The 21933-nt window shown below is 52.4% G+C and overlaps 1 protein-coding gene across 6 annotated transcripts in view; it reads right to left on the bottom strand.

Annotated features, from left to right (window-relative positions):
- LOC131670208 (uncharacterized) overlaps positions 1-21933 on the bottom strand; it is a 60495-nt gene that overhangs the window by 5343 nt on the left and 33219 nt on the right. For 2 of the 6 annotated variants that reach the window (XM_058945616.1, XM_058945615.1), the window contains exons 6-10: positions 20933-21473; positions 10194-10452; positions 9438-9691; positions 8011-8227; positions 4978-5445 (exon numbers count right to left, since the gene is read on the bottom strand). In XM_058945616.1, the coding sequence (XP_058801599.1) occupies positions 4978-5445; positions 8011-8227; positions 9438-9691; positions 10194-10452; positions 20933-21473 (1739 nt within the window). Of the gene's footprint in view, positions 1-1546; positions 1918-4977; positions 5446-8010; positions 8228-9437; positions 9692-10193; positions 10453-20932; positions 21474-21933 lie in introns of all 6 variants that reach the window. The other 4 variants (XR_009302430.1, XM_058945617.1, XM_058945618.1 and 1 more) reach the window with 4 other exon arrangements.

A 21933-nucleotide genomic window follows, 5' to 3' on the forward strand; every position in this document is an offset into this window, starting at 1 on the left:
ACTACCGAGCGATGTGATTACTATCGGATGTGAATTTCATGCCACGACCGCTCATCTAAAATCTCGGTCGAATGCGAAACGCTTTTCCTTGCGTCGCGTCCGCGTACTTACGTGGATGCATACTCGGCGCTAAGAAAACATAACGTTGCAATGACTTTTGATCGTCTCCCAGACTCGCATTCAGCGAGGCGTTCGGTGCCATCGCACTGCGACAGGTACGCGCATTATTTTTCAAACTTACTTATATGTCGGCGAAAGCGACAGAGCGGTGATGAAGCGCACTTGATCGTAATGCAGCACTGTACACGTACAAACACATATGCTCGATGCTAAATGAATGAAGCGAGATGTATGTCATGTGCAATGGTAAGTTTGTTCTATTCGACGAAGAATGTTGTGATGTGTTGGGTGCTATTTTTTTTACTTATGCTCATCAAAGTGCGCACAGCACGGTCTGCAAAGCCGTCAGTTCTCCTCCTCCCCTCCCCGCCCTCTTTTCAGCTGTTAACAGGCTTTCACAGTCGTCGGCGCGAATCGAGAGCTAGGCGACAGCGCGTTCAAGCCATTTAGACCTGGACGATTGCCGCTCGAGCACTTCGTTCTTCGAACTGCCTCGATTGGTTTTGTCATCCAATTTTTTTCCCCCTCTGTTTGTGCACGTTTCCAGTTAAACCAAACTCTTTTATCGTCCGTGAAATATGATTTCAGTTTTCGTCAGACGACTGGCTGATGAATTACATTTAATTATTGCGATCGAACCAAGTGTTTTGAAAAATTCGATAAATCAGAGAAAAAACGAATGCCTCAAAGATTGAAAAATATAATCGTTCGTTGTCGTCATTCGCATTTTTAATGGCTTTAGCTTTGGCCGACCAAATCGACTCAGCATCACTTATGAAATCCCTTCGTCTCGTTCTCGTGCGACGAGCGAACGGAAAATAAGAGGAAGACAGCCGTCAGGGTGTCGTTCGTCAAGTGTCGTAAGAGCGATCTAATCGTCGCGTAAGACGCGCCTACAATGATAAAGCATATCGTCGGTTGGTTTTCGTCGTACAAAAAGGAAACTAGGCAGAGATGCATGGAGGAGATTGGGAGGAGAGGTTCATCGATGACCGAGCGAATGAAAGGTGATAAAAGTGATAAACAAACACAGATAGATGAAAGCTGCGACAAACGAGGGAATGAATGACAGCCGATCGAGGATTACTCCGGAGTGAGCAGTCCCCGATCTCGCAATGCGTTGACATAGCAAACTGGTTTCATTTCCCAAAATGTAGTGAAAAGGTGAGAAGCAAGAAAAAAAAAGTGAGTAAGAGAGCTAGATAAGCTGCAAGAGCAGTAAAGCCGGTAGAATTAAAAGCGTGGAGATCCTCTCTCGTTACATCAAAGCACAAGAGCAAAATAGAGAGAGAGAGAGAGAGAAAGAGAGAGAGAGGGAGAGGGAGAGACAGAAAAGCGGAAAGCGGATGTTGTTCTGTCCAGCGGAACTTAGAAAATAGAGAGAGAGAGAGAGAGAAGCACGCGGCGTTGTCGTGCGCTGCCCTACCTCGTAGGTGGCGGCGGCGTCCTCTATTAAGCGCCTTGGCGCCGGTATGCGTGCCCTATCCGGCGCGAGGAACAGCGCCTAAGCGCGAGCACGTAGCAGCAGCGGCCGCGACGCCCTCGCGGTCGTGGCCTCGGCCGCGAGTCAGTGGCGCGCGAGCGCTTGCTGCTGCTGCTGCTGCTGCTGCTGCTGCGTCGGTCCTGGACTCGGCGTCCTCGAGGCTGACGGCAGACCGAGCAGACTGTCCAGCACGTCCTCCAGGGTGGTCGAGCCTGGGCTCGGCTTGTTCCACAACGTGCTTGTGGTTGCCGCTACCGCTACGTAGTCCTCCAACGCTGGCACCGGATGCATTGATGCTTGCACGATCGCGTTCCCTATATCACGCCCCAGCAGTTTTTGGTTTTTTTTTTTTTATTCATGTTGTTTTTGGGATGATTTTTTTTTCATGCTTGAGCTTGGGGTCGAACATTGTTTTTTACTTTTCTCTGATGTACACATGTAGACGTCAACAGAGTTCAGACAGAGATAGTTTGAACAAGAGAGAGACAGCGTTATACTTGGGTTGAGGGACGAGAGATAAAAGAAAGGTGTGCAAGCGGTTTTAAGGGTGCTAGCCTGATGACTGCGTGCATTCTTTCTTTTGCTTCGAAGATGTCTTTCCTTTTGAGACTAAGATCTACGCAACGAATTATGGGCAAACGAGGCTTCAAAGCTCATCGATTGACAAATGTATCGCTTAGAAATAATCATACTTCAATGAGAAGATTTAGTTATATATTTGTGTCTTACGTAGAAATAGTTTTGCGTCACACGGAAAAAACAGAGATCGACAAAGCCACGTTAAAACAAGTGTATGCCTTTTCACAGGTATTTTTCTCCAACGATTATGCACTCTACTGATAGTCACAAAAGCTTCATGAAACTAGATATGATATTAATTATTATTCAATAGACTTGTTTGCGCGTATTACTTACAATTTGATGGATAAATTACGAAAGATGAAGCAAATGAGTCCAAAAGCGTAGCATTGATTAAAAAAACTCTTTCCATGTATAGCAAATATCATATAAACCGGCCATTCGCTGGAAAGCATTAAAACTAGGTCAATTCTCAAATTACAGGAAAATTGTGACGAATCTCTTTCTTTTGCGTGTGTACATTGCGAACATTCATCAACGTCCATTATCAAAGTCCAAATGCATCGCATTCTCGGTTTTGGCTATGCACATAGCAGAGTTAGGTATTACAGGGCGAGAGAGGTAGAGTAAGTGGTCAATTAACGTCCAGTAAAAAACAAAAAAAAACACTTTGGGAAATCGCAGGACGCCAAATGTACGTCGAATACGTAGACTTTAAATCAGTGATGAGTACAATCAATACCTCCCAAATGTTTAGCGAGGAACAGGTAGAACGAGATAAAAAAAAATTCAACGTAGGAGGATGTAACAAAGGGTTGGGGTATCAGGTGATCGTCGTCAAGACCGATTATTGAGCTTCGTCAATGTTTGGTCCGTGTTGACGCGTGTTGCTTCTTTTTTTACGCTCGGAACAATCAACGCTTACTTATCTACTCGATAATTACGAATATACTAAATTGTCAGTGGGTTCTGTGAAATCGGCCGACATGGTTGCGTTTTTACACGACAGTTCGCACGCAGACACACATTGAAATCAACTACGTTGACCTAGATTTGCAGTGTGAACATTACAATATTGAATCGAAGTTACCGGATGCGCAAAATATCCGGTGTCGACCATTCGCGCCTTTGTTACTCTCAGGGTACCAACGTGCGTCTTTGTCCACATTCCAATCATCGGAATACAGAAAAGTTATTTGTGTTTTTGACTATACATATACCAGCTAATGCACAAGCTCAAATAATTCAGGCACTAAGATTCAAGTTGTTACAGCTAAGACTAAAGGCTATTTTAGGTAAATAATGAGATTAATAACAGAACTAAAGGGATAATTGATCACTTACCGTTTCAAGCAAAACTCTTTTGCACAAGAATAGAGATATAAAAATGACAATCAAATGCATGGACAGCGATTATATATATATAGTACATAATCCAAGGTACATATGCATGTACATTATACTACAAAAAAATAATATTAAAGGATAAGAAATAATAAGAATGCGCGGTGGTGAGCGAAGTAAATAAAAATAAGTAGGAGAAACACAAAAATTACAAACAATAATTTATTTCTTTTTCATTTCATTTCATCAGCCAAGGATAAAGATAATAATAATGATAATAATAATAATAATAATAGCTACAGATAAAATGGATAATTGCCGGACGAGTTGTGTGTGCGTGCGTGTGGAGTTTTTCTCTTTCGCCGTACGTGAACACACATAACGTCCACTTCGTTCATGAGTCGAGTTTTTGCAACTGTCAACGCGACGGTAGTCAACAAGGAAAAGAAACGACGGCGAAAACGTAAGATCCAATTTGGCGGAAAGAGAAGAAACGCAAAGTTACGCGGGAAGGGGATTAAAAAATTGATAGGCTGCGGTCGTTGCGCGCAACAATCGCACAAGACAGAGCGAGAGAGATAGAGAAAAACAAAAGTAGAACGAGAGAAAAAAATCACGAAAAAATTCGATTGTCGTTAGAAATAGAGTGTACGACATACGCGATGCACAGAGAAAAGAATCGATACAATAAAATTAATAAGTAATAAATCGTCAAAAGGTACAATCTTATAATCGATAATATCGTCGTCGCGCGTTTACTTGGACGCAAGAGAACAGCGCATTATATCGTTTTTATCTTCGAATCGTCACTGATAAATAGCTCTCTTTTCACTTTTCTGCACAATCGTGTACGCGTGGAAGTGCGCGCACGCGCCTCGTTAAAACATCTCTCTGACGCGTTTTACATAATTGGTGTATGTATACAATCAACACAATGAAGGACTTGGGGAGGTGGAAGATATCATAACGTAATAATAATAGTAATAATAATAAAGGAAAGCTAGCGAACAACTTTACAATAATAATAAAAACATACACAAAGCGCTAATAGATAAGACTACTCTGGAGGACAGAAGAGTAAGCTACACTCGCGCGGGTCGCGGAGAAACAAAATTGCACTGTCGTCATCATTATCATACATAACGGTAAATACACATACAGGCGTAACAAGTCATTTCTTTCTCACTTCTTATCGTATTTATATATATTTATATATTCGCTAGCAGTGAGTGCTCCAGTGAGACAGAGAAAAAAACAAGAACAACGGCACTTTCGTCCGAAAGAGTGTGCACAGAGCGACAGTAGAGGGCCATTGTTTCAGCTTGCGCGCATTACAAAGGGAAGGCGGTCGCAATTGGTACACACAATCATTGATTCGTGATCGATCATCATCCGTTCGTTGTCATGGTCGAGTGTGCGAGTGAATGGGTGCTAGGCGAGCAACAACTCACCGGCGCTTGCCACTTGCTGCTGCGACTGCTGCTGTTGCTGCTGCTGCGGCGCCGGTGGCGGCTGCGGCTGCGGCTGCGGCTGCGGCTGCGAGTCTCGCCGATGATGCCGGCGTTGCCTGTGACGATGATCGAGATCCTCGAGCTCCAGGTGCAAGCTGCCGCCGCTGGCGAAGCCTCCGTCGTCGCTCGGCGGCCACTGCACTCCAGGCGTCGAGCCACCTTCCTCGCTCGTTTCCCCAGCAGACGTCGTTCCCGTCCCCGTCCCCATTCCCGTTCCCGTTCCCGTTCCCGTCCCCGTCCCCGTCGTCGTGGTCGCGTGGGCCTTCAGCGACATTTCCGGTCTTGACGGCGACGCCAACCGGCTGCACGTCGTCGACTGCGGTGAGGCTGCTATCGCTGGCACATCTGGCGAGTCCACCGGGCGTACTCCCACGAACGAGCTCTCCATCCACACCAGCCTCGTACTCCCTTTATTTCGGCAGAGGATTTCGCATGCTTTCAGTATTCATCGCTTTCATTCCTTTGCGTTATTTCGGTTGTTAGTTTCATTTTTTGCGCGTTAGTCGACCGACAGAGAGAGAGAGAGAGAGAGAGAGAGAAGCTTCGCTGAGGTAGAAATGAGTGTAAAAGCTTAATTGGTTCCGCAAGCATCCCCAAGTTGCCTTTCTTTTCGCTTAACTACTGAAGCCATTTGTAACGATGAAAATAGAAATGGAAAGCGAGAGAAGGAGAGAAGGGAAAGAAACGTCTGAAGCTAAGAGATTTGCTATGAGAGGTCGTTAGCGAGAAACACGAAGGTGGAGAGGATTGTGTAAACCTGCGCTGTTCTTATCCCTCTAGATATACTAATGAATATACCGGCTTATTGACACAGATCAACATTTATAGAACGTTGCTCCAGATTAATTATTCGCGTTGCTACAACTTTGATACATTTCATCTGAACGGCGTGGTGTCGTGTCGGGCGATGCAAGAAGGTTTCGTCCTCGATCACTCGTATGAATTGCTGGTGCTGTGGATCTACTTTTTTCCCTTACAAGTCTAACGTATTCGTCATGTGCGTGTGTTCGTATATACAGTGTCCACCGATTCATAACGAGTGTATTTATAATAATTCTAAGATAAAGCATTGGAAAATATGAAGAAAAAAAATGTATACAGATAAGCATTCATTTGTACAGAGCTGACAGTGTTCAACCGTCTCCAATTTCAAGAATTCGTTCGATATCCGAACAATCGTTAGCAGTTCGAGAAACGACAGAGCGATGAATAATAATCGGGGCGAACGCTTGGTTCCGATGCCGCGCGCCCGAAAACTGGACTGGATTTTCTTCGCCGAGCCAGACCGTGAAACAATGGAACCCGCGGCGAAGGGGGTCGTCAATTTCGAAAATAGCCGAGAGACGGAACGAGGCGAAGGTCGATCCGCCACGTACGCACACTACCCTTCCCCGTTTTCGTCAGTGCTCTCGAAGCGCCCGCTTTAGGCTGGTCAATTGTTGATTAGAATCGATCGCTTGAAATTGGAGCTAGACGGATGAACGGCTAATCTACGTACGGTTGACTTTCGAATTTTCGTGCGCGCAATATACCAATAACAAATGTGAAGATGCTTTTCAATAGCTATTTATACAGATATCAGCTTACCTTCGGCGTTATTTATTTATTTTTTCATGGGCCGTACACCAAAGTTTGTCGGTTGTAGTTCGAGCTTTCCCGTGACGTTTATAAATATTCACGTGGACCTTCTCGTCGAGTTTTATAGGATATATTTTATAGGATAAAAAATATATGCAAATGCGGGTGCCAGCGAATGAAGATACAGAGGATGAAGCGAAGGGCGTAAACTAACATTTTTATCCCTCCCAAGTTTACATTCCTACTTGTGTGTGCGCGCGCGCGCTTGTGAGTGTGTCAGCGGCAAAATATAGCTGGAAAGGAATACCGAGTCTGCGTGCGGCCTCTGAAGGCGTGGGTTAGTAAACGCACAAAAGATCAAACGACTTTAAATGGCACGTGAAAAGTCAATTTCCTCTAACAGCCTATTCAGATGTCGCGACGCCGTTCCCGTGTTATTTCTCGAAGACGCGCGAAAATCAAGCCGCTGGTGACTCGATTGATTCGCGCATTTGCTTGTATTCCTTTTTCATCATTTAAGAATGCAGCGAGAAACATTGATTTTCACTTTGCCAATGGAAATCGAGAGGTATGTTAGTGTAGCCGGCGTTGCCGCCCGGTTAGAAGGCTGATCATTCAATCAGTAAGAAAAGGAAAGTTAGTATACCATTAATTGTCAATTAATTGACGGATACCTCTGCGTTTCAACTTAATAGCTTATTTCATTTGATTCTTTAAGACTAAAAGTGTATCTTTCTACTTTATCATTTTTTCAGCTTAAAAAGAAACGTTAATATCGCTAGAATTCTAAATAATCTGCATTAAGTTTTCTCTTTGTAATGTAAATAAGCTTGCAACTTATGAACTTATGAAAACATTAGGTATGTTCATTCTAGCTGTCCGTTAAAAGTTGAAACCCAAAAGTAGATCAACGCGAAACATTCAAACATAAATTAATAAAAAAGAAAAAAAAAACACCAACGTTACCTTGATCGCGCGGAGCTTAAAACAGTGTGCTTGGAGGTGTGGTCGATCGCAATATTTTTTTTGTTTTCGTTTTTTTTGTTTCGTCGGTTTGGATGGCACACAAACGGAGATTAAGAGAGAGAGAGAGAGAGAGAGAGAGATAGAGACTATATCATTGCGTAACAGGAACAGTATACAAAATCTACTTGAGCAGACATACAAAAAGAAAAACGAGCACACGAGGCTACGTGTGATTAGAACGGAGGAGGTTGAATCTGTTTTGTTTGTCGGCGGCGCACCGTCTCTCTCAAGGCGCAGTGGCACGCGCGAAAGTAAAGGTCGACTCTCTGTCGTGGCTCTCTGAGTGTTGCAGAGGACGTGTCTTCGTCGGGCGACTACTGAGAGAGAGTGAGCGAGCGAGCGAGAGTGTGGTCGGCCGTTAGTGCTCACCTCGCGGACTGGTGGAACGAGTACCGGCCCTGGCCGGGTCCTCCCAGTCTCGAGGCGACAGTCGTCCGCCCGCCACTTCTTGGCCGCTCTGCACGTAGTGCACTATTGCCGAGGTCACTTCCTTGATCGAGTTGCGCACCTCCTGATTCGCCGGCTGCTGCGTGGTCGTCGAGCCGTTCAAGCTCTGCTGTTGCTGTTGTTGCTGCTGCTGCTGCTGCTGTCGAGCAAACGGATAAGGTGCGTGAGCGATCGGTGCATTCGATACTTTGATCGACTCGTAGCGGCTTTTCCGGAAAGTGTATCGCTCGACTCTACAACCCTTGGACCCAGCGATTCCTCGGCGACAATGCCTATTCGATCGATCGGCCGTACGCCGGTCGACGCTTGCACTCGTCCGTTCGCTTCCCAGAACTCAGCCGCGACAGCCGCCTCGCGTCTAATTGATCATTAACGCACGGCCCAGTTACGCCAATGGAGACGCCGTCCGCGGATCCTCCGCGCGCGCTCGAGGAATAACAAAAAGCGGGGCCAATAAGAAAGGCGAGATGTAACCTACTTAGTTTGTCTCGCGGTAAGGATTGACCAGTGGCGAGGCAGCGGTCGCTCGCGTCGAGTATTCGTCGTGTCAGTGAGCCGCACCCGTTGGTCGACCCCACGCCACTGCTCCTCGGCATGTCTCGGCCGCGAGAGTCTTCGTGTCACCCTCTTTCCCTCGCGTACACACGGGCGCGCGCGCGCGCACGCCCTCGTCACACGTCGCGCATTCCGCGACTCGGCAAGCACCGGCACTATTGTCCCAAACTGCTTTTACTGTTCGTCGTCGTCGTCGTCGTCGTCGTCGTCGTCGTCGTCGTCGTTGTCGTAGTCGTCGTCGCCGTAGTCGTCGTCGGGAGAGAAGGCTCTTTACGGGTCACGCACGGTCAAGACTCCTCGCGGGCAGCAGCATCGCCAGCCGAGGGCACGACGAGGCGCGCAGGCGCCGCGCCCGCGCGACCTCGTGCGCCAGCGCGGCGCGCGAACGCACGAACGCACGAACGCTCTCTCTCTCTCTCTCGCGCGGGGCCGCGACTTCGGAGCGCGCTCGGCGTGGCTCCGGAATTGAGAGCGATTTAATGCGCGCGAGCCTTGCGGAATTGTCGCGGACGACCGGCAGCACGAGAGAGACGCGTGGAACGATAATAAACGGCAATTGGAAAATTCCGTCGAGAGAACGAGAGAGACAAATTGAACGTGGCGCGCTGCGTAATTTTCATTTTTATTCTCACTTCCGGTCCTCTCTCCTGTCTCGTCCCTTTACTCTAGCGAGCTTTCACAGCGATTGTCGCGAAAACCTGACGTCTGTATTTTCTTTCTTTTTATCCGAGTGACCATAGCGAAACCTTGCGGAAGGCCATAACGTTGCTGTGCAAAACCGAAGGCGACATTACCTGTTTGGCGTTTTGCAGCTGAGGTAGTATGCCCTGAGCGAGTCTCTCGGCTGGGGTGCGTGGATTGGCGAGCCGTTCCTGCGATCGCCAACCAAGATAGGGCTGCCGATGATTGAACGACGAGCGCGCCGAGTTGGCAGGCGAGCTGCCAGCGCTGTTCAATAGGCTGGTGCTCCATCGCGAGAACACCGGTGGCGTCGGGCTTGGGCTCAGTAACGCTTCGCCATCAAAAACATTGTTTTGATTAGTTACTCCTGGATGAACGGGGCAGATGGACGGATTTTTCGGTTAGTCACAGTGCAAAACAACCAACGCACGCGCGCGCGTTATATTTAGCACGCCGACGGACGTCGACTGCTCTCGCCGACGACGACATTGATCGCGCGATCTTTTCTTTGAGGCGCGCGCACGAGCGAAGAAGATACTCGGGTCCGAGAGCGCGAGGCGAGCGCATAATTCTGCGGCACGCGCGCGCAGAGCGAAAATAATCAGAGACAGCGGAGGGAGCTCGTCGATCGAATCGCTCGAGTCGGGGGCCTCGAGGTGCATACGGGCGCGCAGCAGAGAACACGCGAGCCCGGAGTTGCGGCAGCGCCAAGCGGCGATCGCGCTGAACGCTAATTTCGGAGGGGGGAGGGGACGATCGCCGAGAGGCCGCGCGACCACTCCAATTTAGCCGCGCGGCTCGCGCTCGAAAAGGCGAAGCCGAGCGCGCTCGGGCGGGCGGAAGCAGGCAGCGGAGCAAGCGGCACGTACCTGTGGTGGGCTGCCGATTGGAAGACGACGACAGGGACGACAGAGAGGTGGTCTTGGAGCCAAGCGCCCGCCAGCCGGTTGCGTGTTGGGAGGCGTCCGAGTGCCTCTTCAGTCGGAAGCCCGTGGCGCCGTCTCCTCGGGCCGCCGGCGAGTTCTTGTACCAGTCCGGCACGTTCAGGCGCTGCAGCGAGCGCTGCACCCTCAGCTCGTGCTCCGACGGCGTGCGCTCGCCGACCTTCTGCAGCTCGTTCTCCGGCGGCTGCAATCGCACCAATCATCCCATCAGCGTCCGCCGCGACGTTGGAGGCGACGTTGGAGGCGACGTTGGAGGCGACGTTGGAGTCGCCCTCTCCCTCGCACCGCTCCGCGGCTCGTCGATAGCGCGCGCGCGCGCGCGCCGAGAGACGGAAGTCTGGCGGACTCTTTCTCTCTCTCTCTCTCTTCCTCCCTCTATTAATAATCCGCGCCTCTCGCGGGCTAATAATAACGAGCGACTCGCTCGCTTTCTCGCCGAGGAGTGAGCTGCGAGCGCGAAATTTCGCCGCGATTTACGGCCAAAGAGCACTCGGCGAGAGAAGCGCCGGGGAGATCGCACGTCCGCTCGCGTCGGCCATGGACGGGCGGCGCATTTTCATCCGAAGGTCCCGCGGGCTGCTTCGCCTCGTGCGACGCGTCCGCGGTCGTCCTTCCCTCCACGGAGAGGAATGGCACGAGCCACCGGCGACTCGCTCCTCCGTGTTCTTTCCGTTCGCGTGACGGGGCGTTTGGACAGTATACCAAATTGCGTATTTACGTAACGTCGCGCTCGAGAGCTCGTTACCATAGTCACACCGAAGGATCCCGTCTTATGCGCATATATTCCGAGAATAGGTCGTAGACTTCAAAAATAAGCCGCGTAAAGAAAAAGAGGAAGAATCCATTAGATTCCACGAAAAGAAAAGGACGCAGCGTTTTGGTAAACAACAAAAAAAAGGAAACGGAAGACACGTTTCGAGAGACATTTGTCTGGGTGAGCGTTTGTCTGGGTCATCGGACCTAGAAAAGACCAATCGCTGTCGTGGCCGCTACGTCGCTCGTTTGGAATGTAGGTTATCCGGTGATTCCGCGCGCACTTGTGTGTGATGCTTCGGAGGGGAGGGGGAGGTGTTCTCGCGCGGAAGTGTCAGGGTGCGATATACACTGCAACGACGTTACCTGATGCTGCCGCGACATCTCAGCGGCGTCACTTCCGGCGAACCCATTTACCAGCGATTCATCGAGCCTCGCGACCGACAGCGCGCGATCGCCCGTTCGCTCTGTTCACCCATCTCCATTCTAGGTTAAGATCGATCAGCGATAAAACGAACAGGAATTTCTCGTCTCTCGCTGACGCAGATGCTCCCTCCACCCGAAAGAGTCACCGTCCGCGCCGTTTGCAGATATCGCCGGAGAAAGAGACAGAGTCGATGTGCGTGTCGTCCTTCTTTTTTCGTCGCTCTATTTTTACGGTCTTCCCGACGTTCTCTCGCGTCTTTGCCTCGTCGAACTTTCTTCCTCTGCTCGTGAAAGATAACGAGAGAAAAAAAGAGAGGAAAAAAAAAATAAGAAAACGCGAGCGACTTGTGGAAGATTATTTTTAGATTTGTCAAGGTCTCTCGAGAGCTTACGACCACCAACATTTGTCGATTCCGCGGTCAAAACACGACCAACGGCGATCTCGGCGAGACGCGCGACGTCTTTGTTTTCGGGCCGCGCGGAGCAATAAAAAGAAAAACAACAACGACAAGCGGAATGTGCAGGCGCATCACTCGCGAGGCCGATTAATAAATTGAGCCCGCGGCGGAAGTGACGCGCGCGAACGCGTGGTGGACCGGACGAGAATTGCCATTAGGCGTGGGACAAAAAAACACGAGGGGAGGGCGGCGAGGAAGGAGGATACGAAGCGCTTTAGCGGAGCGAGAGAAAGCGCGAAATGCCGCGCGCTCAACGCGTCATAGTTCCGACTGGCCGTTTAATGGGGCCTTTTATTTATTTATTTTTTTTTTTTTTTTCACAGACTCGTTTTACAACAGCGCGTATATTGACGCGCGACGACGGACGAGGCGGAAATTGGCTTTTCTGGGGAAAAAAGAAAATCCATCTTGACTCTGAATCGCGAAGTCGACGAAGTGGCCCCGAGCACGAGCGGCACGGACGAGCAAAGAGGAAGAAAGCAAGACTGCACAATGTCCCACGATTATGCCGCAGCGTGTACATCTCGTCGACTTAATTGACCATCGGCGAGAGCGAGAGAGAGACAGCTTATTTTCCAATTGCGGCCAATCGAGCGGAATTGAAATTTAGGCGTTCGCGCCCCCCCCCCCCTCCTTCTCTAAATTGAGGAACTCGCGCCGGCGATACAAACGCCGCGCGTTTCTCGGCATTTCTCCCGAAAGTGCGCTTGAACTATCGTCGCGCTCACGCAAGCCAGTCGCGTAACGGTAAAAGAATGCCGCCGCTGCCTACGCATTATGCACGCGGGCGCGGCGCGCAAGTGCGCGCGGACGACATTCTTCCGCGGGCAGATTTACGTCGCGACGAGTTCGCTCGTCGCGGGACTTAGCGACTCGGTGATTCATAGTCGCGCGAGCAGAGGCATCGTTGCACCGGCGCCGTCGCATCGACGCGCAGGGCCAAGTACCCCGAGGAGTGCGACGTGTCGCTGTAGCTGCCGCGAGCCACGCGTATCGGGCGAACGATCCTCGCACGCAGCTTTGGGGCGCAAGCCAAGCCGGCCGAGTAGCACGCGCCGTCGACTGCGTTTGTCGATTCTCGCGCGCGGCGAGGCGCCGGATACGAGATGGGCGGCACGTAGGTAAGAATGTCGCTTCTGGGGCGCGCGGGCCACGCGATCGCGTAAGCCGCCGAGACGCGCGATCGTCGGTCCCGTTTTTTCTCTCTTTCCTCCTCGCGTCTTGCGGGCGCAGTTAAGGGGCCTCGAGGACTCGACGATCCGACGACGCGCAGGAAAGTGTCGAAAGATTTATGTTCGTTGGTCTTTTATTTTTTGGAGCTTTACGAGTCTGTTTTTTCTTTTTTCCTTCCTTCCCGCCTGCTTGCAACGTCGGGCATTAAATATTCCGACACGTAAGGACGGACGCAGACAGTTTGAGATATCGACTGCGCGCGATCGTATCGTTTGTTTACGGCTGCGTCCGATGCGTCGCATTAGCTCTCGCAGCTCGGGCTAATGACGCGAAGACCGTGAGCGCGATCGCCCCTGGAACCGTGTTCGTTGTCCTCCAAGACCCCTCATCGGCGATGAAAATCGTGCATTCGCGCGCGACTGTTTTACGCGGCCCCGTTGCCGGCGTCGAGTCTTGGAACGAATGAACGCCGCCGCGCGCCCCATCTATTTCAACAAAAATATGCAATCGACGCGGCAATTCCATTTGAAATCAAAGCCATTGAAGCAAGACCGACGGACGGCTCGCAACGCGAACGAATCTAAATGGAAGTCGGCCCGCAGCGATATTATACGGGCGACAGCGGTTCATCGGGCAGCGCGAATGTCTCGTCGCGCGCCCGGCCGAGCCGAGAAAAATAAAAGGACAGAGAGCTGAAAGGCACGCTCGCGTCTATTCCTCTCCCTTTTTCTCGGCGCAGGCCTCTCGCGCTCTCTCGCTCAATTGGAGCAAATTGGAAGGGTCGCGCGTTCTTTGACGAGGCGCGCTCGCTCTCCGCTATTATCGGGACAAAGACCTCGCGGAGACGCGCAGCTGCAGACTTGTCGCTTCGCTCTCTCTCTCTCTCTCTCTCTCTCTCTCTCTCTCTCTCTCTCTCTCTCTCGTCCTCGATCTGCACTAATCTATTTAGCGAATAGTTTGACGACTTAACTATCGCATAATGCTGCACTGGTATTTTCGGCTGAGATAATAGCACGCATTCCAAGTTAACCCACATTCCGTGGCGCGGCGGCGAATGAGAAAGCGCAGTGCGAGAGAGGGAGAGAGGGAGAGAGAGAGAGAGAGAGAGAGAAGTCGTGTTTCATCGAGGCAAATATAAACTGGAAACGATAAAGCGAGGTTGCACGCTGAATAACGCGCGGTAGATTCATTCGGACGGGCGTGTATAACGACGGCTACGACGGATCGATTTTCGTATAATCGTCGCTCGCTCGCTCGCTCGCAGGTGGGCGCAGGCTATAACCGATCGACGGGGCGCGCGATTTAGCCGCCTCGTGGGTTGGCTCCTCGATCGCGGCAGCGCGGATGGCGGCGCGCGACGACGAGTCCTCGCGGGAAAGACGCGGCGACGACGTCGACGGCTACCGCGACGCGCCGACTTTTTCGAGCGGCCAAGTTTCGTTACGCGCGGAATGCAAGCAGCTCTCGCGGGCGCGCGAGCGCCAAAATAGCCAAGGCTGAAATAACAGGCCGCGCCGGCGCCGCCGCGAGCCGACACTGGCGCGTAAGAATGCACGGAAACCAAGCGGCGACCCGCATTTCGCGAAAACCGAGCGATAGCGCCAGCGTTCTCGCGGAAAGGGGGATCGATCGCGCGTAGCTGCGCCGCGCCTTAGCGAGGAAACGTCGTTCGCGCGCCCATGCTCAAAGGCGTACGGTCCCCGTCTCGGGAAACGCGCGAGAAAATGAGCTCGCGGGCGGCGCGTCGACGGCTTGTCCGCGCGCGCGACTCGCATTGCCGTATTTCGCGGCAAGTTGTGCAACGGCGACCGGGATAAAAACCGCCATAAATATATGCGCGCGCGCGCGTTGCCAGTACGGCGGTCCGACGTTGGGCGCCCCGTCGAGCGAAGGGCGCCTTCGTCGCGCGAGGGAACGGGAGCGCGAGCGAGCCGTTCGGCAATTACGTTTGTAACGCGCGTGAAATGACTCCTGCTAATAGCTGGCTCTCGCGGTCTGGCACTGCTGGTCTATTAATAGCCGGCGAGCAGCTTGGACGTGACACGTGTCAGTTGCAGCATCGTTACACACAGACGCGGGCGCGGCAGCGCCGTCGCGTCGTACGATTCGACTGCTCGCCATTGACTTGCCTATATCAGCGCTTAGCTCGCGCTGACGAGCTTGCGCAAGCTACTGTTGACGGGCGCGCGTTCTACCTTCCGAGTGCGAGCGAAAACAAGCAAATCTCGCGTTTCGCTCGGGGAAAGAAGGGAAAGAGGAAGCTGAATTCCGCTGGCCTTGCAATTTGACGTACAGCCCGGGGCCAAATTGCGCAGTCACGGCAAGATCGAGCGGCGACACCTATTTAGCCGCGGCGGCAGACGGGCGCGGAAGTCCTCGCTCTCGGGATGGGAATTAATTGCGAACGACGAGCGAAATCTGGTTCTCGAGCGGGCAGACCGGCTATTTTCGAGCTTACGTTGCCGTAGTAATTGACGTGATCGATGCTCGTTCGACTCACCTGTAACAGAAAGACAAGAGGGGCTGGGTTAGGTGCGGGACTCGACTCGACGAGGATCGCAAGCTTCAACGGAGCGAGTTCTTTATATTCGAACTCGCCTTGGAAGAGGCGACGCGCGCAGTCCAGTTAACGAGTGTAATTGCGTCGTGTCGTTCCGTTGTCGCGGCGACGACGGTCAACATCGATGCAAGTGGCAGACAGGTCGGCCTCGAAGGTGCGTCGGAAAGTACACGACGACGGCTCGCCTCTCGATAACGTACGCTCGTTCCGTCCACGCGTCGCGTTCGAGCATCGTCATCGACGGAACCTCGACACTTTCGTCACGCTGATGGTCCGCCCGTCGTCCGCTCGCGTGCTCGATTCTCGTCGTAAAGTGCAATTGGCGCCCGCTAAAGCGAAGAAGAGCAGCTGCGACGGTCGCTTGGCTTTCGTTCGAGTTGCGAAAAAGAAGAAAAAGACGAAGAAAAAAGGAAAGGTGTCGAGCGAAGTAGGAAACGATCGACGATCGTCGGCCGAGGACGCCACGCGGACGTAGAAAAAGAAAGAGCGTAGGCGCGCACTGCTGACCCATATTATCCAGCCGTACGAACGCGTTGTGTACGAGAAAAAAAGAGAGAGTGTGAACGCGATATGGACTCGCGGAAGCTCGCTGCGCGTTGCTTATAATTTTCGGAGAGGTGTCGATGATACGGTATCCCTCTCTCGGCGAAGTATCCCTCTCTCTCTCTCTCTCGAAGGCCAAGGCAGCTACTCGCGAGCAACGCGGAGATCGATAATACCCGGAGGGAACGCGTGGTGCGCGAAGAGCGTCAGGGAGATGTCGATATATCTTCTCTCCGCTCTCGGCCATTCGGGAGGCTGCGCGCGGCTTTGTCCGTCGAACGTGCGTGCGCGTTATCTGCAGCGCGCGATAACGACGTATCGCGAACCCACGAGCGAGCGCACGACCGTCGAAACCTCGACGACGTCGCGAGCGTTCCGATAAACGCGATACGCGTCCGAATGCCAGTCGACGTGGAAGCCCCGACGATGAAAAACCGACTAATGCCTCGAGGCTCACTTATCTCTCTGATGTTTATGCGACGCGTGTCGCGCTGACGTTCTAATGCATTTGAAACGCGCGCGTCCAATTGTCAGGTTCGCTCTGGCGCGACTGTCGACTGGCGAACTTGGCCGCGAGTCGATGCGCGCGCGCGCGACCTTGAGCTTTTTCAAGAAGAGCAGGAGGACGAAGAGGAAAAGACAGTTGGCCTCGGCGAGCTGAATTGGAGCTCGCAGCTAGTCCCGGAGAAATGGCGCGGCCGTACCACTTTTCCGATGAAAACTTTCTCCCCTCTCGTTCCCCCGCTGAAAAGGCTACTGCGACTGCCATTCAAACGGCCACTCTCCGAGAATTTTCGTCGTTTAAAGTCGGTCGTTCGCGAGTTTCACGGCGTATCCGAGGCGCGGCGACGCTAATGGAAATGACACGCGCGCACGTCATTATCGACGTTGGCACGAAAGCGAAACGCTCGGTAAACTGTGACCGAGCCAAGCAAACTTCTGGCCGACCCACTTCGGCCGTTTCCACGCGCGGGAGCTTTCGAAGGGATAGCGCAACGGGCCGCTCGCCTACGCCAGCCCATAGGCGCAGCAACGACAGCGAGCGACGAGATCGACCATCCAGCCGCGTTCGCGCCCACGCGCGCCTTTGCCATTTGCCGCTCTCCGGAAGAGCTTGAGAAATCGATAGGCCGCCGACCGGCCACGCGGCTATTATCGTTGCGATATCTCGTTCGTGCCCCCTGGCTTCGTGCTCTCCCGCTTCCTCCACCTCCTCCTCCTCCTTCTCGTCTTTACTTGGAATTCTCTGACGATGCCTTCGACGGCTACTTTGCTTGTCGTAGAAAACACCGCTCTCACTTCCTTCCGAGGTCGAGGCGCTGCAATTACCATCGTAACTCTCGCGAGCTTCGCTGCTCTCGAGGCGCTCGATTTTGAGTAATCGCTTTTGTTATGCTGAATTTGCGCTCGAGATAATTCAACGTGAGAATATTACAATTGGCGCGGCCAAAATCCGAACGAGTACGCGGATGAATTAACCTCCGTAGTGGGCAGCTTTGCTCGTTTCTTTTGTCGCAGTCACTGCCAGGAAAAGCTCGCTTGCTCTTTCTTTCCCTCGCGGCCGCGCGAAAAAGGCATCGTTTGATCGCCGTTTTCCCATCGCTATTATTATTATTATTATTATTATTATTATTATTATTATTATTATTATCACGCGTGTAAGGTTCACTCGGCATTGCGGCCATCGTGTTGCAGAAAAGAAGGTCGTGCGAAATAGGTCACTCGTGGGAGATTCGATGTCGGTGTTAATTGAAAAAAAGAAAAAAAAAAAAACGACGGTAGTCAGTGCCCGAGACAAAGTTAACGATCGACGACGGGGGCGACGTAATTTTATTCCACTTTCAATGACGTAACGTCGTCGGACAAGTATCGAAAACGCGACGAGCGCTGAAACTTCCGGGGGCTGGCGCATAGCGCACAAGCGAAGTACAGGCTACTAAAAGAAAAGGAGGAGGGAGAACACGAGGTTTTCTCTATGAAAAGTACACACACAGAGAGAGAGAGAGAGAGAGAGAGAGAGAGAGGAGGCGATCCGGTCGATGACGCGTTCACGCGATTACGCGGACGCCCCGTGCCGCGTGGAAAAATGCAGCGAGCGGAAACGAAAGGGCTTCGATGTCGTGCAAAAAGAGAGCTTGCGCAACAACGGCAATTTCGGTAAGGTTTCGACGGAGATCCGACCAGGCAAATAAGCTTTTTTTTTCCTCTCTCGCTCGCGGACGGTGTGCCGGCGTTGAGTTTGCAGTGGACCGTGCGCCGGTGAACAAGAAAAAAACAAAACAAAACGATAACGAAGCTCATCGGGAACTTCGGCTTCTTTGTCTTTTGGATGGATGCGCGTTATTGCGTATCCCCGACGCGAGAGAGATACATAGCCAGCCCTCGTGCGACGAGTATCGAGCCAAAAATAGAGACGACGCGCGGTGGTGGCGGTTGTGTGGCTCATTAGCCATTCTCTCGCGCCCCAATTAACCCCGTGGCCAAGCTTTCGCATCCGAAGGAAGGAAAGAGATAGAGAAACAGACATTGCGCTTTTCCGGTCAGGGGAGAGCGGCTGAAAAATCTCGGCCTATGATCATCCAGGGACGTTCCGCGCAGTTCCTCTTGCTCGGAAATGAGAAGAGATAAGAGCGCGCTACGATAATGCCTTTTTTTCCGAGCAAGCTTTTCTGCGCCTTACATCGTTGAACGGCTATCGCGCAATCGATTTTTTCTTTCTTTTATTTCCTTTCGGTTTTCGCGATAAGCGGATGAATTACACAATCAGCATTGTTATCTGGCGCACGAGCAACTCGTTCCGACAAGAGGGAAATCGATCGAAAATTCAAGTCGCCCGCCCCGATCGCATCCTGACCGACTTGCCACTCGAAGTAGCGTGTGCTTGCAAACGTGTCGTCGATGACACTCGGCGGACCCTTTTTCTCACGCAACAAAAGCTCTCCGGCACGCAGCGACGGGCACTCTTGTTTCGTTCTTTTATCGACTATAAGCGCGCGTCAATGTTTTCGCGCTCCCTGAGGGAGGCTGTCCGTTTTACAAACGCCCACTAAGTTCTTTCAGGTTATCGCATAGATTTAACGGGCTCGAACGGAAGTCAGCCTTCGTTACGCGATCGACGCGTTCGCGTTGGAAGAAAACAGTGCAGCCTTTTGACGATTCGTATTAAAACGATAAATACGTTCGCAAATAAAGCAGTTTGAAATTAAAAACTGATTGGAAGCAGATTCGGCTTTCGAAGAATTAGTGGTACAAAACTGACACGTTACATACATACATATATACGTATACATATATATATATATGCGCGCGTGTGCGTGAGGTTCACTTGATAACCGAAAGCACAATCGAGCAATACAGACGTCCGCACATCTGACGACGTTGTAACCTCTGTCGAGTCTCATCCGCGGAATCGATCTCTCGCGAGCTGCTACTGCACAAAGCCGAGCACTGTGCGATGCGTCTGTCACTCACTATACAGATACATATTTATAAACTCTCCGAGCAGATCAATCTTCCCCAGTAATCAAGTAGAGGTCTCGCAATCTTGTTCTCCTTTGGCACGTTTTATCGCGAGAGAGCGAGCGAGTGAGTATGCGTGTGTGTGCGAGCGCGCGCGAGAGTCGAGAGGTTATGCGGATAATCGATCCCATTCACGCGCGCCTCTCTTTCTCTCTCTCGCTCTCTCTCTCTCTCTCTCTCTCTCTCTCTCTCTCTGTCTGTTGTAAACTGTGCACATACGCGCGCAAACGCGGCCTTGTCGCTCCGAGCAACTCCGAGTCGTCGAGAACCGTGCGAGCGCAGGAGAACCGCGTGGGCTGGTCGTTGATTGCCGCGAGGGGGGCGCAAAGCGAGCATCGCGAGCAGATCGAGACCACGTCGACGCGGCCCGTCCGTCTACGTGTTGTCCTACCTGAAGCTCCATGCCTCTCTCAGCGGCGACGTCGAGTGGTGAGAGCCCAGGGCAGAGGTCTCATGTCGCGAATAAGAAGCAGCCCGAGCGCGCGCACCTCGTCGTCGGCGAACCATCACTGAGAGCAAAAAAACCGAGAGACAGTCGCTCGCTCGCAACGCTCCGAGCGCGAGCAGGCGCGCGCACGCGTTACGTACGTCCCTTCTGGTTGTCCTGGATACTGTCGAGCGAAATAGAGACAAACAACGCCAGCGGTTCCTCGACTCCGCGCGCCGCGTGTAAACACCGACTCCCATCGGTTATGCGTGTGTGCAGAGAGAGAGAGAGAGAGCGATGCCTCCGAACGTCGTCGGCAAGGCAGCAGACCGAGGAGAGGTCGACGCCCGCAGGCGCGAGCTTGCGACAGCGAGAGTCCGAACGGCAATGCACCTTCGCGCGCGCGCGACTCGTGCAAGCTCATTTTTCGCGCTTCGCTTCGCATCGCGAGGGGTGTCGAGGTGGAGACCGAGGCTAAGCGTCGTCTTGCGAAACACCGCTGCAAGTCCCGTTCGGCGGACCAGTCCGATGAGATCGATAGCGCGGCAGCAGCCGGGTCAAGGCTGCCGTCGATCTATCCCGCGGATTAGCATTGTCGCTGCTGCCGTGGACGAGCCTTGCATCTCTCTCGCTCTCGGCATCTGGCCGTCGAGCGAGCGGAGACTAATGGCAAAGCCGGCCGCGAAACAGCACTGGCAGTTATGTAATTGGCCTGCTTGTCGAGGAAGAGAGCATAACGAGAAAAAACGGAGCAAGGAAGGGAAAATCGATGAGAAGAAGACGGGGAGTAGCAGGGCGCGCATACCTTAACGAAGTGCAGGTTCTCCTTGTCGAGCAGAAACTCCATGGACTTGTGCGGCCGGGCCGTCTGCTCCTGCGATGCGCGGTGGTGATGGTGATGGTGGTGGTGGTGCGTGCCATGCCCATTGGTCACATCGTCGCAGGCGTCGCACTCGTCGAGCGGCTCGTCGACCTGAAGGTTGTGCTGCTGCTGGTGGTGGTGGTGATGGTGGTGGTGGTGGTGGTGGTTGTGGTGGTGGCCGTTGGTGTGCTGGTGCTGGTTGTGGTTGAGGTTGAGCAGGCTGCGGGCCTTCTTGGCGGCGGCCTCCTCCTCGGGCGCGTCGAGGTCCGTCTCGAGGAGGCCGAGCGGCCGCTCGCGATGATGTTCGCGCGACTCCACCATCCGCGACTTGCAGGCCATCTCGATGGCCGCCGGGTTGCCAAGGTCCGTGGCGGCGCGTCTGCGCGTCGTCTGGCCCCCGCCGGAGCTCGGCCCCGAGCCAACGCGCAAGCTCCCCGGCGGCAGGGGCGGCTTCCTGCACACTGGCGGCCTCCCGTTGCCCGCGCTGAAACACAAATGCAGACGCGCTCTGTCGCTCAATCCAGTCTCACTTGCCCGCTCGCTCGAGCGACCCTACTTACCCCTCGAGCGACAAACATCGATTCACGGGCGCTACCCTTTCTCCCTCGTCCGGTCGCTCGAGTCGCTCGAGGCGCTGTCGACTTTTTCAAGGGGGTGCGAGTCTACGTCGGATTCAATTCAAACACCGAGTCATTATTTCAAAAGTTAAATTTATTTCTCATCGCTTCTTTCCCTTTTCTCTTTCTGCCTGCTAAGATTACATTTGTCTCTGGAATCTCATCATGCCTTTCACGATATTTTCCTACTTTTCGATATAAAATCTCAATGCGTGTCGCGTCAGCTACAAATATCGTCTCCCGTTACTTATTGCGTCTGTGAACAGCATACGTTGCAGTAGTTTTTTACTAAAATACAATGTAAATGTCCTGCATTGTACATTATGC

This window comes from Phymastichus coffea, unplaced genomic scaffold (genome assembly GCF_024137745.1).
Source record: "Phymastichus coffea isolate CEN01 unplaced genomic scaffold, Cenicafe_Pcof_1.1 PCOF00104, whole genome shotgun sequence".
Taxonomy (NCBI): Eukaryota; Metazoa; Arthropoda; class Insecta; order Hymenoptera; family Eulophidae; genus Phymastichus; species Phymastichus coffea.